The sequence below is a fragment of the Ixodes scapularis genome, unplaced genomic scaffold (assembly GCF_016920785.2).
Source record: "Ixodes scapularis isolate PalLabHiFi unplaced genomic scaffold, ASM1692078v2 PGA_scaffold6__148_contigs__length_123643588, whole genome shotgun sequence".
NCBI lineage: Eukaryota > Metazoa > Arthropoda > Arachnida > Ixodida > Ixodidae > Ixodes > Ixodes scapularis.
This window is the reverse complement of record NW_024609881.1, coordinates 25,123,621-25,143,174: the sequence shown is the minus strand read 5'-3', so window position 1 is coordinate 25,143,174 and position 19,554 is coordinate 25,123,621. Positions and strand designations below refer to the sequence as shown.

The following is a 19,554-nucleotide window of genomic DNA, read 5'->3' as shown; positions in this document are numbered from 1 at the left end:
GTAAAAGTGCTGTAAAAGTAATTGCTCTTATAGTTAGATTTTTTTTTTTTTTTTATCGGCGAACGATGTTTAACTTTGTTACATTAGAGTCCCAAACATGTGCTCCGCGGCAGGTGTGTAAAAACAAGTGACGATTCAAAGTAAAATAACAATCGAAAGAAATATAGAGTGCGTTCAAGGTTCGCCAGCATCCGGTGACGCTATGGACGTCGTGCAATTATGAGCGGATAAAAACATAAGCGTAAAGAATAAAATATCTGGTCAATGAACCTTCTCTTAATCTACCGCGCAGCTTTTATTGGGCATTCGGTCTCACAAATCTTGAGCGAGCGGGTGATATATTTTGAACGTAGAACAAGCAACTTCGCGCAGAGCACAAAGAATTAAAGAAGTACTTATTTAAAGCCCGATATTACGCTGCCTTCAATTAATTTTGATCGTACATGCACGGCTAGTTACTGATCCTGGGTGACTACGTAGTTCTCGCCGTCTCTCTTGGTTTCCAGATGCTGAAAAGCGCCGACGTCATGTTTGCCCCAACAGTGCCCACAGTGCACAAAAATGTACGTATACGAAGCCGTTTTAGCACAGTTTTTAATGCGACAAGTTTGAAAGAAAAACGCCGTAACAGAGCAATTATTTCGACTGCCCGACTGAGAAATGTTCCAAGATATATACCTATACTCCGCGACAACTTTTCTTGGCAATGCAGTGGAAGGTACAAGCCCGCGCCCCTCTCCCATTTTGAGTGTACGCAGGCTCTCCTCCTCCCCCATTTCCGGGGAGAGGAGGAGAGCCCTCGCACATAGTTATTATAATGTACGCTAGAGGTTCAACTGGCGCTAGTGTCTATGCGACTTCCGTGACGCAAATTGAAGCAGACAGCAACCAGTCTACTTTTCCAGTCTTCCTGTGTATTCCTATGGGAAAGCGCGCGTGCATTTTGTCTTTTCGCCGGAAAATAACACGGAACACTTTGGTTATTTGGTTTGTACCGAATAGTATGTACCTTGATTAACACTGTAAAAGTGTAATTGCTTTAGTTAGCGCATTTTTCTTCATCAGTGACCGATGTTTCACTTCGCTACATTTCAGTCCCAAACGTGTGTTCCGCAGCAGGTGTGTAGAAACAAGCGACAATTCGAAGCAAAATTACAATCGAAAGGAATGTAGAGTGTGTTCAAGGCTCGCCAGCAATCCGGTGACGCTTATATATTGATAATATGCCAGTCCTGTCACTATATAAAAATGACCCCGTCGTGCATGAGCGGATAAAAACATTCAAAACGTAGAGAATAAAGTCCGTGGGCTATAAAAGTTGTCTCTTCGTAGTGTTTTCTCTGCCGAGCAGCTTTTATCGGGCACTTGTTCTCAAAGATTTCGAGCGTGCGAGTGATATCTTGAACGCAGAACAGCAGCTTCGCTCAGAGCAGAAAGAAAAAAACGGTACTTACTTATTTAAAAAAGGAATAGATTACGTGGCCTTCAATTAATTTTGATCGTATATGCACGTGTAGTTACTGATCCGGTGTTACTGCGTAGTTCTTGCCGTCTTTCTTAATTTCCAGATGTTCTTCGTTCGTTTGGCACATATATCCCCCACGCTGAAAAGCTCCGACGTCGTGTTCGCGCTAACAGTGTCCGACAGTGCACATAAATACACGTACGAAGCTGTTTTAGCACCGTTTTTAATGCGATATGAATTTGAAAGAAAAACACCGCGACTGACCAATTATTTCGTCGGCCTGACTGAGAAATGTTCCAAGCTACCTAGTACGTATGAATTATTTGGGATATTTTCTCTTATGATCGAGCGCAGAAAGAAAATGCACTCACTTTTTCCCATAGAAATGCATTACCGGAAGTCAATTGTCGACTGCTTGCTGTCTGCTTCAATTTGCGTCAGCACACTAGCGCCACTTGAACCTCTAGCGTACATTATAACTCTATGCCCTCGCACACTCAAAATGGGAGAGGGGACGCAGGCCTGTACCTTCCACTGCATTGCCAAGAAAAGTTGTCGCGGAGTATAGTACTTACGAATTGTAGGGGATATTTGCTCTTATAATCGAGCGCAAGGAGAAAAATACACTTTTTTTCCCCATAAAAGTGTACTGCCAGAAGTCAATGTTTGACTGGTTTCTTTCTGCTTCTAGCACCAGTTGAACCTCTAGCGTACATCGAATACCCTTTCATTGAATTTCACTTTACCTAGGGAAATAGCGTCCTTTCTAAAAATGTAGTTCGAAAAGCCGTCAAGTTCACAATACTGCCGATGACAAAAAAAAATGAACAGCGGGACAAGTCTATTTTTTGCTACATGGAGACATGTAACTGCTTCAAGGATGGCTTCATCCTTGAAACAAAATGGCAGCTACCACAAATCATCAGTTAGAAAACGGGACAAAATAAGGGTGTAGCGGAGAAAACTACGCTTATTATCGTCTCCCCTTTCCCTAGGAGAGAAAAGGTCTGCTATCCTGCCAGTGTTTAAATAAACAATTTCCTACTGCTCCACTTCACTCTAAACCAGTCACAGTGCCTGTAACTGACTATAAAATAAAACCAAGGGGCTCGTGGCCTACAAACACCGGGCCAAAATTAAGAAAAAGAAAAAAAGGCGAGAAATATTAGTAACACAAATATGAATGTATGGGGTCGACTGAAAATTGCAATGGAGTTTCACTTAGTGGATCGTGCCACCAATGATTAGCTTCTAAAGCGCGGAATCATCGCTTTTGGGTGGCTTCGGCACCCAGCCTACCTTTCATCTGGCTTCTGCAAACGGTTTTAAAAGAAAAGTACCTCCTTTAAGAAAAATTCAAACCTCAGCGGTGTCGAAAGCCGAGTTTTTCAAATTTTAACCTTAATGATGTTTAAAGGGATACTACAACGAAATTTTGGCGCTCATTTTTTGGTCTATATGTGTTCAAAGGAGCAGTATCACATCGAACATACCAATATTTTGTTAAAAAAGTCTCGAAAAGTAATTTTAAAAAGAATTAAACGATTAGCAAAGAGCACCTGGTGGATGTCGCTAACGCCTCGTTTGTAATGCTCGTCTAGGAACCTTGACAGCTAGTGACGGTGAGTGTCTCGCCTCCGGCCACGACGAGAGAAGAGGGGAAGGAGGAACTCCCCTCTTCCCGGGAATGCCTTTTGTGTGTCGCAGAAGTCGCTATTGTCCCCCTACAAGATTATAGAAGATTAACCCGTCGCTCAAAATTCGTACAAAAGCAGCCGCTTCAGTGGCTGGAACGACTAGGCCATCCTCTCAACGTCAGCCTCGCCGTAGCTTTGCTCGTCTTGAGACGACCTACGTCACGATTGCGTTGGATGTCACGTGGTCTCCGCTGGGCCTTCTCCGAGCGCTTGCCAGAGTGGGCCGTTTATAACGAAAATACAGCCATTAGGCTCAATGTACAAACGTGCGATTGTCATTTACAGATATTGTGGATCATACTCAACCTATTTTTAAACACGACGGGAATATTTTAAATATTGTTGTAGTATCCCTTTAAAACTTTCTAAACATTTCAAATGCAAACTTCGGAAATAGGCTTGTAACTCTCAAGTTTTGAGCAGTATCCCTGGTGAGAAAAATCAGATATTTTCAGGTTGAATCTTCATTCTGCATCGAATTCTGTCCTTTACAGCGCTCTTTTCGTGACCACAGAAAGACGCTGAGGAACACCGAAAAACACTGAGAGACGCCACGTTACGCCCCTGGATAGTGGACGATAGGACGTATCAGAATTAACTTCTGGGCTAGTTGGTAAAGCATTATAGAGGACAAGAGCGCAAAAGACATGAACAAGTATTCTTCTTCTACTTCTTCTTGTTCTTCTACTTGTCCGTGTCTTTTGCGCTCTTGTCCTCCATGGTAATAGGACGCTAGGACGCCAGCATTGAATGGTCAAATCTCGCGGACGCTAGCGGAGACGTTTCTTGTGGTGGCGTCTTGTGGACGCTACAGCACCTCCTGGCCAAGAGAAACGGGCCTATATGAACCATTCCATTAGAAAGAGCTGAAAGGGAAATGCCCTCTCCTCTCATCCGGCGCGTTGTCTGCTCCGTACAGTGGGTAGTACCATTATGGTGCATGGAACGCGACTCTGACTGGTGTGCTTAGCGTCCTATCCCGTCCGTGCATCAAAAGTGGTCCTGTGGTGGCAACAAATGACGTCATGGAAACCAGAGTGTCATGCTGAAAAGCCTAGATTAAAGAGAGGGCCCCTCTCAATCCATGGGGAGCATTTGCAACTGAATGATGGATACCTTTGGCGGAGATTGATTGCAAGTGCACACACGCTGCATTGGCACATGGTGAGAACAAAAGCAGGCGGAAATGCAGGATGGTTGCAGACAATAAACACTTAGATAAAAATTATCAACATTCGTAAATTGATTATTGTCATTCTAAAAATCGTAAAACTTATTCCATACATTAAGTAGCCCAAGAGTATTCCATTTCAAGAATAGTCTACGAGTTGAATTTAAGTGTCCTTTCCAAGAAGGTTAAAGGCCCGTTCACACTCTGGCGACTGAGTAAGACCGAGAGAGACCAGATTGGTTTTTAAGCCTCTTGCGATCTCTTAGGACCAGCTCCGCTGCACCGTATCTGGTCCCAAGTCGCAAGAGGCTTAAAAACCGGTCTGGTCTCTCTCGGTCTTACTCGGTCGCAAGAGTGTGAACGGCGCTTAGCTTTCAATTCCAAGGCCTTCCAACTGCAAAAAAAAACAAAAAAAAAACTTTTATAGTGCCTTCATTGAGGCTACATCAGAATTACGAGCACAAGAGCGAGAAAGCGGTCGACATGAAAGTGGAACCAGGGCTCAGGGCTGCAGTAGAGAGGCCTGCTTTAAATTGTACACCCCCTCTCACATTCAAACGTGTCCGACGAATGCAGCGGAGACAAAGGCAGCTTACCTTTCGGTCTATGCACTAATTTGAATCGGAGCTAAACTTTCTAAAGTCCCCGCGCACCCCTGCATGATAGGTGCGTGTAAATTTTGTTGCGTTATCTAACTTAATCGCAACTTCGCAAAAGAGTTTACCGTAAAATACCGGGGGAGCTCCCACTCCACCTTCACTGAAAACTGATTTGTCTAGGCATGGGTGCTTGACCAACCGAATCGGGCGCTTAACATATTATTGGCAGAATACCCAAGCTTGGAAAATTGTGGGCGCCTGAATGAACTGGGTCTTCCGCAGTATTTTACGGTAGTTCCAGGCGAGCTAATCTTTGCACCGACCAGAAAGTGGATGAAATTTTCTGTGGGGGGGGGGGGGGGGGGGGATTTTCGCTAGAATTCCAGCATTGGTGCCTCGTACAGCAGGGATCCTACTGACACATAATAGAAGCCACATCAGACAGACCGGACCGTGTGCTAAGTTAATGATTGCCTTCAAAAACACTGCCACACTTTATGAGACAGTGGGGTGAAATCCTTCTGCCTCTTCTTAATTAAGGCAAACTTGAGTAAAATCATGGAACATCAAACAGGGAATGAGCTTACCATGGACAATTTACCGTCAAAAGGATTACTGGGAGATGCAAAACGATGAAAGCACATATACATGTTTGAATTGTATTGATTTGGACAGTGGACTTGACTTGCAACATCCAAACATTTAATGATATGTAGAAAAATGGGTAGGTTGAGTTTTGCCTTACTCAACATATGACACTAGCTACACAAAGTGTTCAAGTGAAAATCTGATGTTTTTATATTTCTCACTTCATTCATTTCCTTAGTCATATTGCCACTGCGAATGAGAAATGCAAAAACGTCATTAAAAACCCTTTTACATGCCGGCATATCAAGTATTGCTGCGCGTGTGTCCGTCCATTGCTTAGGGGCCACTTAAGTTGGGGGACCCTATTCTAAAACTCGCTATTGTCAGAAGTGCCAGCAAAATCATCCACTAATGTGCTGCGTACACCAACCTAGCAATAAGTTCTATGGTGGCGAAACTGCTACGATAAGATTTCAACATAGTACAGGATGACAAAATTGGAACATTCTAAAGAGCTACTACATCAGCAAGTGCCAAATTTATTTCAGCTAACCAAAATCTGCAACTGCTGAAAAGAAATATCACACTGCAAGCTTCAACTGCCAGCATATATTTTCGAGGAAAAGCCAAACAGAAGTCTAGTCATGCAATTATGATTTGAAAATTTTTATTCCAGGCAACTGAAATACAAGTAAATAAGAAGCAAAGAACCACAATGCTCACAAATGTATGAACAGCACTGAACAAAATACACCTCAAGCAACAGTGCAAAGGACCCTTGAAAATAAGCTAAAGCATGGCTGAGCTTGTATTCCAGGAGACTTATCTTCTGTAACCCCATCTCAATCTGTTAAAAACGAAAAACATATTTGCCATTAGGGCTGACCAGCTACTTGAGGACTGCTGCACTGGAATCGTCATCCAGTTCACACTACTCTCATGAACGGACAAAGACTGCCCTTTAGATTAAAGGTTTCAAAGCCTAACACTTCTCACGTCCTGCATGCAGAAACTGCATGTGGCCAACCAACATGCACGGACATTGCTGGCATTGGAAAGGCTCATTCCCAGCCAGTGTTTTTCCACACACGCTCTCTGGTTTGTGAACTTGTGTTGGGACGCGCCGGGTGAGCAAAAACTGGGATATTGCTGGCACTCATAACGTTTATTGTGCATATCCACTTGAGCGTGGAAAGCTAGATTATTATGCTGAGGCAAAAAATCAGCAGTACAAACTGCCAATCTATGTGCTGTAGTGTGCACATCTACTTGGCTGTTAATTTCCTGGCGATAAAACTGCTACAGAGAGATCCCATCATGGTGCAAGATGGCAAAATAAGAACTTTTCAAACGGATACTTTGCCAGTGACACATTTACATCAACTAAAATCTGCAATGGCTAAAAATAAAAATAAAAAAAAAATTACATTGTGAAAGCTGAATTGTCAACCTTTATTTCTGAGAAATAGCGAAGCACGAGTCCCACAACAAATTTGTCATCTGCAGATTTTGCTGAAGACAAACAAGTTAAAAAAAGAAAGAAAGAAACAACTGCAATGGAGCTTTGTTTACAAATGTATTACACAATGCAAAAATAAACACACTGAGAGCAGAAATTCAAGGGACACTGCAACCCAAGCAGAATCATGGCTGAATTTGTATTCTTTGAGAGTTAGCTGCTCTGACCCATTTCATTTTGTTACAAAAGATTTAAGAATGTTTGCCAATAGGACAGCATAGAAACTAACTGCTATTCAGTGTTATACAAAAAAATGATCAAACGGCACAGCCTGATGTACAATGACACCTGCAGTATGTAAAATCTGACGCAGAGGGTCAGGCAACATGGAAACAACCGTCAGGCCCAAGAACACGGAGTAACAAAATATATAAACCACTTGGACGATACGAAGTGATGTCTCAAAGCAGGTATCGTATAATACGTGATAACGAAAATGCCAGTGCACAAAAAGGAAGGTGAAATACATGAAGTATCTGTGTGTTAAAGTCAGTTCGAAGTTCTCAGCACCTTTCGTCAATGTACTCTTGAAATGGCGCATAACACAAAACTAAACACATGCACATTGGTACTGCTACATACACATCATACGTACCTGACGGTACGAGCAATGTATACCAGCCGACTGAGTGCAACCCGACACCCCCCGTTAACGAATGGGGGCCCGGCAGGACGCACCCCTCTTTCCCGTCAGCAACATGAACATCTGCAGACCAAGCCCGAGCCCTGGCAAGCAGAAGACGCTATGTGCTGGTCTCCACCCGGCGCTTTTCCTTCTTTCTAATGACTCAACGTAACCACAAACATGACTCCACACTGTCACTTTAACATCCATCGGGTGTAATGTTAATTTATTGCAAAACCTGCTGGGCCATGTGGGCAGGAATGAAACTAGCGATGTGGTGCTTACACACCCTGGTTTATCAGTCACTGCCGAGGTAACTGTTAAAATGAGATAAGGCTATATAGAGCGTCAAAGTGGAATCTTCCGCACAGATAGGAGTAAATAACAATACAAAACAACAATGAAGACATTTTTATAAACATGTTAGACCACACTTTGGGCAAATGCAAAGGAACTTGAAACAAGAGCAAAGGCATGGCCCAGTGCGCACTCAGACATACGTAGAGCATAGAGACCCTGACCCGACTCATTGCATTAAAAAGGAAGGGAATGTTTATTGTTATGTTGACAAGCCTCTTGATCACTGCTGGGAAGCGACCGTTCCTTAAGGCTGGCTCACACACTTGCAACTGCTTACGACCACCTGCCTTAAAACCTCTCAAAATCTCTTGCGACGAGAACAGACTGGCGCCATCTATCGGATGGCCGTGGAACTCTTGGCATTTTCGTATATTTCAAGTTTCTTTCAAGCATCTCTTTATTCTTGATTCGAAAAATGTTTTAAAACATTCTAAACAACCACTTCTTATATATAGTATGCACATTTCACCTTTCCAATGTTGCAAAACCATTCTTTTAATGAAATGCAGTAGAAGGGTCACCTCATAGATGGCGCCAGCGTGCCAGTTTCCTCAGAGCCGTTTATACTGAGAGAGTTTGGCCTTCTTAAGGAGATTTTGACAGTCTGACAACCACAGCAGCTTAGTCTGACAACCGGGGGATGACTACTTCCGTCCGCCATATTGTGGATCTGACTCATAGGAACTCTACGCGATTTCACAGGAATGAACAAGACAAAGAAGTAACGCCATATTGTGTTATCGCGAAATCCGCTTGTTCTAGCGGCCAACAAGCTCCGCCCATCGGCCAAACTCTCTCAGTATAAACGGCTCTGAGTTTCCTTGTCGTGAGACGTCCCGAGAATTTGGTCGTAAGCCAATGCAAAGCTTGTGAATGGGCCTTTACTCCCAAACAAATTCACGCAACACGACAAACATACATTCAGACGAAAGGCTCTAAGCAAAGCCAAATAATGCGGCTCTGTGTGCATAATCCATGCTGCCAATCAAACTCGAATTCCAACCGAATGTTCTGGGACATTTCTGTTGTTTGAAAGGCCTCTTTCCTGCCAGTATCTTCATGCAGATGCCTTTAAATGGGCGGTGCAGCAAATTTTAAAGTCCATATAATCTGCAACTTGCATTTTTTACATTATTTATCTCAGCACAATGATACAACATGTCCCACCTTTTTCCACAAATACTCAGATTCCGCCGTGCAATCACTAAGGAAAGAATGTATTATTTGCCAATTTGCAGCCATGCGGGGCGGTTAAGGAAACTATAGTGTGCCATCATTGAAAGTAGACGGCAGTCAACTAAGCCCTTCTCCTCTGCACCTACACTCGCCGTCAACCCCGTGGCAGACCGTCTTTTGTCCCGGTCGCTTGCAGTGACCTTCGGCGATGTCAGTCATCGAGGACTCGACAATCGCGAAGGGGGTGCTGGGGGCTCAGAAGACAGAACCCAATAGCAAACCAGGTGGTACTTCCAGGGACGTCACTTGAAAGATCGCGTAAAAGTCAAGAGGTACAGTCTATGTTTAAATTTTTCTAAATAAAAACTAGCATGCATAAGATAAAATGTTTTTCTGTTCTTCATTGTATATAGGTAGACAGGGACTTATTCCACTATTAACTGGTCTATAAATCGTTCCACAGACGTCTTTAAAAGGGCGGTGCAACAATTTGGCCAATTTACTGCGGAAATTAATCCGTGTCACCCATGGAACGAAGAACAGAAAACCATATTTTCTTGCGAGTGCTAGTTTTTATGTAAAAAAAAAAAGGAAACAAATCGAAGGTCAAGGTGCCTCTCAATTCTCCACGTCGCCTTTCGAGTGACATACTCTGGGGGATAACGTGGTTTCCCCTTGGGTTCTCTCCAGAGACCCCAGCCGCTTCCTCCACGATTATCGACTTTAAAAGGATTAGCATAGTCGAAATTCGCGGCGATCGATTGACGCAAAAGACGGTTCGCCACGGGGGTGACGGCGAGTGTAGCAGCAGAGGGGGACAGGTTTTGTTCATTTCCGCGTACCAGAGTACGTCACACATCAGTTCCGTTGACCTTGGCAAATATTTTGTTTTCTTCTTTGCGATTACGCGCCGGAACAGCAGTTTTTCAGGGCAAGGTGATGCGTTTTTGGTCACTTGTGCTTGGATAAACAATATAAAAAAACAACAGAAATTGCCTATTCTTTCAACAGTACAATCGTTGCACTACCCCTTTAAGTTTGTCAACCTCATGTGTTGGTGGATGTCTTTCAAAGCAAGACTAACTTGGAAAATGTCCTGGAACACTGCTATCATTTTTTAGCTATATTGTGCATATGCATTTTAGTGCGGCGAGCTTGAGTATGAAGTGTAAGCAATGCCCCAAGGCTTTGGGGCATTGATTGCACTTTGTGAGTTCGATTATGGTAGATCAGACTGACCTTGTGAACGAAGGCTTCGGGGCACAGCTTGCACATATATGGTTTTTCACTCGTACGAACTCCATCGAGTTCGTCATTATGTGTTTGATTATGGTTTCTCAGATTATGGTATCTCAGCTGGGAACCTCGAGCAAAGGCTAGGGAGCACAGCTTGCAGTTGTAAGGTTTTTCACCACTGTGTGTTCGATTATGGATTCTCAAATAGGAACTCTGAGCAAAGGATCGGGAACAAAGCTCACATTTGTATGGCTTTTCATCTGTGTGTGTTCTACTGTGATCAGTCAGACTGAGATTGCAAGTAAAGGCTTGGGGGCAAAGTTTACACTTATAAGTTTTTTCACCTTTGTGTGTTTGATTATGGTTTCTCAGATTATGGTATCTCAGCTGGGAATCCTGAGCAAAGGCTAGGGAGCACAGCTTGCAGTTATAAGGTTTTTCACCAGTGTGTGTTCGATTATGAATTTTCAAATAGGAACTCCGACCAAAGGATCGGGAACAAAGCTCACATTTGTATGGCTTTTCACCTGTGTGTTTTCTATTGTGATCGGTCAGACTGCGATTGCGAGTAAAGGCTTGGGGGCAGAGTTTACACTTATAACGTTTTTCACCTTTGTGTGTTTGATTATGGTTGGCCAATTGAGAATTTTTAGCAAAGGTTTGAGGGCACAGCTTGCATTTAAAGAACTTATCACCCCTGTGCGTTTGAGCATTGTTGTGCACCTTGGATTTAGAGCCGGGGGACATGGAAGGATGGTGGCACTTGACTTGTTCATCACCATGGGCTATAAGGTGGCTCACAATTTCATGTTGATCTCTGGTGAGGCAGGTGCAGGAACAGCACCTGAACAAGATGTCCTCACTCGGTTTGAGATGGAAGCTGGCCTCCTCCAACAGTGCAGCCTCATCATCTAAAAGAAAAGACTATGTATTAGGAGAAACAACAAGAGCCCTTCAGAAATAGCTCACTGGTTTAGAAACAAGTAGCTATTACCCTAACTCGACTTCAGCTGAGTGGTTTATTAAACCCCCCTCTTAAAAAAAGGTTTATATATTCCTCCATAAAAGGGGAAATGATCTTGTACCTTATGTTCCTTTAAAAAAAGCGACATTTGTGCCTGCAAACGGGCAGCAGAGTTCCTCCCCTGTCCGCACAGCAATATGGCGGTTCCGAATCGAGTGAATTGAGCTCAGTAAGGCCTGTTACAGAAGAGGCAACTTTTCAACCAATTTCGGGGTTGCTGGCGGGTTGTTCTCTAGCTTTCTATAGATCGACACGAATTGCTGAGATCGGGTCCGGCTCGAAACGGGAGAGCAACTCGGACAATTCAGAGACGTTTGGAGCGCCAGCAGCCAATCAGGGATGCAATATTTTCATGTGACACCCCTGTGGTGACGATGATGACAAGACTTGGTTCTCGTCTGAAATGGATCGTTTTTGGAAATAAACTATTTAAGAAAGATGAGTTAGTATTCTCAACGCGATTTCAAGATATAAAAACATGTCTTTAGCATGCAACTGTGTGTCTAAATAGTTGACAAAAAATCAAATTTCATGATGATGACGGCAAGTCGTAGCAATTCGGTTGCTGCGTGTGAACGCGGGTGGCCCGTGTTGCTGGCGTTACGACGTCAAGTTGCTGGGCGAAATCGCCCCGTCTAAAGCGGGCCTAAGGCTTGGGTTAATGAGAACGCTATGGATGTTGTCGGTCTTTAGGCAGAGCACTGCCACAATTCAACTGAAAAAAGCTAGCCTATTTTTCGGACAGGTTTTCTGACTTTGCACCATGGCGGACCCCTAGACCTAAGTAGCTATTGCAAGAAACAGTCAACCACTTTGCACACACACAAGGAGGTCTCTGCTTTTAGAGCAAGAGCTGTAGCAAATGAAAACATAAAAAGAGTTTTTCACAAACTGTATTGCTGAAGCTGGCTTCCTGCACAAATAAGGAAACGCGTTTCGAACGCAGTCACTCAGTCTTTTTGTTTTTAATGCTGCAATGTTAAATGGAGTCAACCAAAACGCGGCCATTGCGCACACGTTTCGTCTCTCCTTTGGAATTCCCCGCAAAACATTTCCTTTCTTAGCACCGCACGTCAGAGGAGTGGTAAACCATTCGCAAAGCCAAGAGTCGTTCCCAAAAGACCCAATTCAAAGCAGCCTACTTGGCTCATTGCACGGTTCAGAAAATATCACGAATCATGAAAGGAGGTTAAATCGCTAGCCACCAGATGGCTGGCAGAGGCAGACTAATTGCAAATGTCTAGTGTAGAGGGCGCTAGGTACCTTCAATTCACCGGCCACAAAAAATAATTTGAGCTATTATTGCCAGAGATCTTCATGCCTGACCTCTCGTACAGACAAGTTACATCTTCACCATGTCCCCCACAACTACTCTCTGAGCCTGAAATGGACATACTACGTTGGCCTATGGCCACATCAGCATCCCAGATCTTCAAGCCATCAAAACACGTAAGTGAGCGCTGGACTTGAATGCATTCCTGACCGTCGTTGTGGCCATTAGGTCATAAGCAGCAATGTTCACCAAACATTCTATCTTCTCCCGAGTTTTGGCCTTACCAGCACAATTCATTTTCAGTGTTGATTTTCAAAATGTACAAATGCGCAGTGATGTTTTGCCCCAATATGTGTGCTGGCATCAGTCTTCTGATCACATGTCACCAGGTGTGACGAAAAGAGAAGCTATATTCTAGGAAAATAAAAGGAGGAAAAGGTACCAACTGCACATTTTCCACCCTTCTATTAATGCACCCTTAAGCAAACTCAAGAAAAGAGAAACGAGACGTTTTTCTCCTTCTCCAGGCAGACGGGAGAAAGGTTCTACCCTCCTGCTTCATCTTCTTTCGGTTTTGTTTTCCGAGCACGTCGCACGCATTGTTTAATAAATGTTGTTGAGTTGAATGAGCTTCAGCGGCAGCGAAGACTGCATGAAATTCCGTCTCCCTGTCCAAACGTGCAGAACATTTCGGTTGCATTGACGATTTTACCACAAATTTTATCAAACGAGCGAACGAAGCTGTTATTGACAGCAAAGTTCCGGGGCAGTGCCAGCGGCGCTATGTACACTGGGCTAAGACGGCTGCCTCCGGATTCTGGAACAATGTTACGACATTAACAACATTATGGAAACCGTAGAGTCTGCGTCCACGACAGGCAGGTTTTGCTGCCGGGTGCCTGGGTGCCTTCTGTGCTGCGTACAGTTCTGTTTTCCAATGCCGAGTGCCAACCGGTTTGTATTTCTGCGTGTCAGCAACATAGCAGCAACATTGTGATGGCAGTGTTGTGCATTGTGAACAGAAGACTGGAATTATCGCCAATCTGAGTGTGATCACGTATCAATAGTGTAATAAGATGAGATGACGTGAACTGAAGGGCATAGATGCCGCTGGTCGGGGCGTAATCGGAGGGGGTGGGTTGTCACAGGTTGACATTACGCTTTAAATTAAACAGTTTAAGAATGCTTAAGGGAATACGGTGCAATTGATTGACTCGCGGATAGTGATGTTGGAACGCTGGTCTGAACCGCAGCTCCTATCGTACAGTGGCCAATGTGACTGTCGTCTGCGATGTCCTGTTGTCTCCAACCCGAGAGCAATTGCGATCTGGCGAAAGGACTGAACAGCATGGAAATATGACGGAAAGTATGTGTATTTACAGTTTGGAATTTTAGCATGGTAGGTTAAATTGACAAAAAAAGAGCTATCTTTTATTTTGCTGCTTCAATAAACTATGGTTCCTGAAGGAACTGAATGGCCCCTCCAAGTGGCGCGCTGGAATGAGCACTAGAAGTTCTCGAGCTCACCACGGTGTAGCTCCTTACACTTTACACCTGCTGCAAGTCGCAGCTTTGACTGCATTCAAGTTAATCGAAATGCGATTTCTCTGCCCGTCAAACATCGCTTCCAGATGAGTGAATATCTGCTCTACAGAGATTAATTCAAGACGACAATTGCAGCCGCACGTGAACAGCACAAATAGAAAAACAAATACTATGATAGAGAAACTGTCTACTACTTGCCGTGCGGGAAGCAAGCATATGGCTTGGAGCCACAGTGGAGCGGCTTGTTTTATTGGCTTTCAAATAATTACGGCATGAGCGTTTACTTTTTACTCAGAGACATCCCCTGAGCAGTTCACTATACTCTCAAAAATATGACATTACTGGAAAAAAAAAATCAACATGCTGGGAATATTATTTATCGCTTAGGTGGTCACCGAGAAAATCCATAACGTCAAAACGACGAGTACAAAAAGCCAGAAATGCAGAGCTCGGAAGTAGTAATTGGTGTGCTGTTGTATTGATGTTTGTATGTGACATGTATGTGTGTGCACGCAATGTATATGTTCAGCTGATGCTTTAGTATGCATAAAGTATAATAAAGGTGCCCAAAGCGCAATGGTGGTGTAAGCAAATAAAAAAATCTTTTGTCGCACCTGAATAGGCCACTTTCAAAAATTACTCCATGCAACACTGCGCATGTTGCATGCTGGGAACCAGTTTGCCATGGAGCAGAGTGACATGGTTTCAGTTTCGATCAGACAACCGCTGTCTGTACTCCTGCAGCCAAGCACGTGAACTTCCAAAAACTAAAAACTATCCGGCTATAACAAAAAGCAAATTTACCTAGCACCGCATTGGTCGTTCTGTCTCATTTAAATATACGTATGTGCTTCCTTTCCGTCATATTTAAAGCCTGTTCAGCCCTTACCCGAGAGCCCAATCGCACTCAGGGAGGGGACAACAGGGCATTGTGGGCATTAAGTGGTCACTGTACGATAGGAGCTACTTTCCAGACCAGCGTTCCAACACGACTGTCCGCACGTCGATCAATGGAGCTATAATCCCTCAAGCTGTCTTCAGCAATTACAGCGACTGCCTTCATTCAGTGCTGCACACTGAATGAGGGCAATCGCATGCTCACGTGCTCCCTTGATATCATCAGGATGTCGTCCATTGTCATGCCACCGAAAAAAACATAGAGTGTGGCAGCTGCTCCAGCGAAATTATTGGCAAACAGCAATTTATCACTTGCTCAGGCAGCTGCAGAATGCAATTTCACTGCAGCTGCATCAAGGTGGGCCTGGAAGAATACAATGTCCTAATGGAATCGGGGATAAGTGCCTACAAGTGCAGTGGGTGTACCCGTCGTCACTGTAAGGCGACTGAGGATGAGCCTGCTTCAGACGCACCATTGGAAGATTCTGAGTCGGATGACTAAACAGAACGTTGCAATCTGAATGCAGCGCCGGACTTATCTCCTGTTTGGGCAAGTGTGCTAGACAAGACAGTTGTCAAATCGGACATACTAACGGCCGAGGTAAAATGCCTTACTGCAGAAAACAGGAGCCTTTGCTCAGAGCTGTCTGCCCTTCGAAATCAACTTCCTGCACAAATGCCCGTTTTTGGCCAACAATAACGAAACTATGTGAATGTTGCTGTGTCGTCCGACTATCCGCCATTGCATCTGTCTATGCTGGGGCTTCTGCAATCCACCCTAAGGGTGTGGGTGCACCTGGTCCGGCAAACATTCTTTCTGTTGCTGGACTTATTATCATTAACGCCAACAGCCATCCGCTGCATTTTGTTAATGATGGTGCCATAGAGGGACGGGTGCAAGGTGGAATCAACAACCAAGACAGGTTTCCCCCAAAGAGAACCAAGCCATCTGCCAGAAGAGCCAAGGCATCAAAGGTAACGGTTGTTCCTTGTGAGCCATTATGAAAATCCCTCTTTGTGTCGAGGCTAGACCCCAGCACAGTTGTTGCTGATGTTTGTTCTTTGACTGAGCCCATACCTGAAGGCAAGCCACTGCGGTGCACCCAGTAAAAGACAAAATTTCCTTACTACTCATCCTTTCACGTATGCGTTGAAACTTATGGAAGATGCAGCCCAAGGGCTGCATCTTCCATAAGTTTTTCGGAAATTTAGATAGCTCCCATGCACTTACAACTGAACCTTCTCAAAAATTACTAGAGTATTAAGGACTTGCTACCAATATCAAGCTTGCCGGAAAAACTATGTCCATCAGCACTACGTCCTTAAATTTATCGAAAAAGGAGTTGGAATACACAGCGTCCTCATGGCAACAATAAAGCGCGAAACACATGTACGACGAAACCGTCCGATCCGACGTCCGACCGCGCAATATGACGGTCGGAGGCGAGGGTTTTCAACGCTCTCCGATGCTACGAAAACCCTCTCCCCCCAAGGTCATTCCGGCAGTCCGCACGTCGGATCGGAAGGTTTTCGTCGTACATGTGTTTCGCGTTCTGTTTCTCACATTTAAGTTCAGTTGATTTCTGTCAAGTGCTCGTTCCCTTGCCCTTTCAGTATTCATGGGAAGACCACCTGCATTCTAGAGACTGCACTGTCCTCGGTCCATACAACAAGTTCAAAGGAATGACTTACCGTGACTTGAGGACTGAATCGGTTCCATGCGAACTGCTGTCTGGATCACATTCTCACGATGGCTCACAAGGTCAGGAAGGAGGCAGGGGACCACTTGAGATGCCTGGGACAAAACACGAAGAGGAACGACAGTAATTAAGAACATGGCCAGCAAAGCCACCAAGTGCATCAAGCTAACCAGAGACACACTTGAAGGTTTGTAACAAGTGGACGATGAAAAGCAATGCCTGCGTGTCTAGCAATGGGGGACAGCTTGTGCCCACCTGACTTATAAAGACATACATTTTACTTTTGAAACGAGCCTTTTCCTCATTTGTTGCATTGCTAGTAATGTAAACAACAGTTAAATCACAATAATGTCAGCTCGAACATAAATTGCTCGGCAATTCCCTAGCACAATTGTAAAACAAGTTGTGGTATCGAGTGTAAAATCTAGTTCCAGCATTTAGACAAAAAGCAGGAATATTTTTCCAAAGATAACATGCGGCAATGCCCACCAACCCAATTTTGTTTTAATTTTACTAAAAGAGACTTAATTAGCTTTGCTAACATATTCTTTGTGTCCTCGGAAATTCTAGGTCAAGCTACGGTACCCAAAAATAGTTATTTTATTATGTAACTTATGAGTAAATATTCCCATGGACTCCTTAAAGTTTGTTGCAAAGTGAGCATGAAAAGTAAAACATTCAAGCTCTTGTACACTTTTTTATACAGCAGTGACTATGCGGCGTAAACTTATCATCCTGTAAACTAATTGGAGGAAAAAAAAAGAGGCCTTTGGCAATCTTACTGATTATTAAAATAAACTATTAAAGTGGAGGCTTGAAACATCCTTCAGAATTAAAAACAGCACGAGAAGACGACGATCAGACGAAGAAGTAATACAGATGCAGCACTGCGTCCGATTACTCAGTTTATAACCTGAGCAATTATAAGGTTAATAGTTTACCGGAGCACTGCGTCCGGTAAACTATTAACCTTATAATTGCTGGGCCTATGATTTCCAAAGGACACAGCGAAAATGTTGGCAAAGCTATTTTTGAGTGTATTTTTACATACTATTGATCTGGGTGTGCCATCAGTGCCTTGGCACCATGGTGGAGGTATTCGGCGTCTTAAAGGGATACTTCAACGAAAATTGAAATATACCCGTCGTGTTCAGAAATAGGTTCAAATTCGGATTCAAATTCTTTACTGATCCCTGAATCAGAGAAAGGAGGCAGAAAAAAAAGACTCTGCCCCCCGTAGCACCGCAGGGAAAAACAAACAAACATGAAAACACTATAGCATTCAACATATTCATAAGACAGCGTAGGAAAGACATCATCATCTCTATTGCTAAAAAAAAAGAATGTAAACAAAAGGGAAAAAGAAACCTAAAAAGTGAAAAAAAAAACACGCACAAAATGCATACGTTTGTGTTATACTAAGCTTTTTTTTTTTTTTTTTTAGAGCATTCACAGAAAAAATTATTAGACATTGAATATGATCCACAATATACATAAATAATAATCGCACATTTTTATTTTGAGCCTGACGGCTGTATTTTCTGTTACGAACGGCCTACTTTGGCAAGCGCTCGGAGAGCAGCCAGCAGACAGCACGTCACATCCGGCGCATTTGTGACGTAAATTGTCTTAGGACGAGCAAAGCTGCGGCAAGGCTAACGTCAACAGGATGTCTTAGCCGTTCCAGTCGCCGAAGTGGCCGAAGCATGCCAGTGTTCCAGCCACTGCAACTGACCACAGAGATGCTTTTGTATGAGTTTTGAGTGACGGGTTAATCTTCTATAGTTTTGTAGAGGGACAATAGCGACATCTGCGACACACAAAAGAGAGTCCCAGTGAGAGGGGAATTCCTCTTTCCGCTCTTCTCCCGTGGTGGCCAGAGGCGAGACAAACATCGTCACTACCTGTCAAGGTTTCTAGGCAGGCATTACAGACGAGGCTTTAGCGACATCCAGCAGGTGCTCTTTGCTAATCATTCAATGTGTTTTAAAATTCCTTTTAGTGTCTTTTTCAACAAGAAATTGATGTGTCTGACGTGATACTGCTCCCTTGAACGCAAATAGACTAGGAAATAAGCGCCAAATTTTAGTTGTAGTATCCCTTTAAATCAACAAATAAAAACAAATCAACGCTCCGAGTGGACTAACGCATCTCAGCTCGGAGCGTGGAGCGAAAGCTTACGCTGCAAAATCCTCTGGGCTCGATTCCCATCACCTGCCCGTTTCTATATGGGCGAGTTTTGTACCAGCACGCGTTTGCGTAATCCCTACTGCATGATGCACGTTAAATCCCGCGGGTTAGCGGTTGTACCGCACAGGCTAAATTTCTCATTTATAGCTAAGAGATCACCCATTGAGGTGTACTAGCAAGGGTGTATAAACATACAAGCAACACAATTTTTTTTTTTTTTTCATTCGTTTGAAGTTTAGACATAAAAAAACGTAAACAAGGAGAATGTATAAAATAATCCTTTGAGAAGGGGAACAAGGGGGACAAAGGGACAATACAAATCTCCAAACACAGCTGTGGAGATGCCCATTAAATGTGCCTTTGCATTTAATTGCATTCTCCTCATGGAGAATGTATATAGTTACAGCTGCACAAAAGGACAGGGACAGAGAAGAGGAATGCATAGACAGACAAGTACTTGTATACAACATTTTGTAAACACTGAGAGGA

General features: G+C 43.7%; 1 protein-coding gene across 3 annotated transcripts in view; it reads right to left on the bottom strand.

Moving 5' to 3' along the window:
* LOC115309145 (zinc finger protein 501) overlaps positions 1-17,061 on the bottom strand; it is a 29,125-nt gene extending 12,064 nt beyond the window's left edge. For all 3 annotated transcript variants that reach the window (XM_040503593.1, XM_040503594.1, XM_040503595.1), the window contains exon 1: positions 16,868-17,061. In XM_040503593.1, coding sequence (XP_040359527.1) covers positions 16,868-17,036 — 169 coding nt within the window. In that variant the 5' untranslated portion in view covers positions 17,037-17,061. The remainder of the gene's footprint in view (positions 1-16,867) is intronic.
* Positions 17,062-19,554: the final 2,493 nt, after the last annotated feature.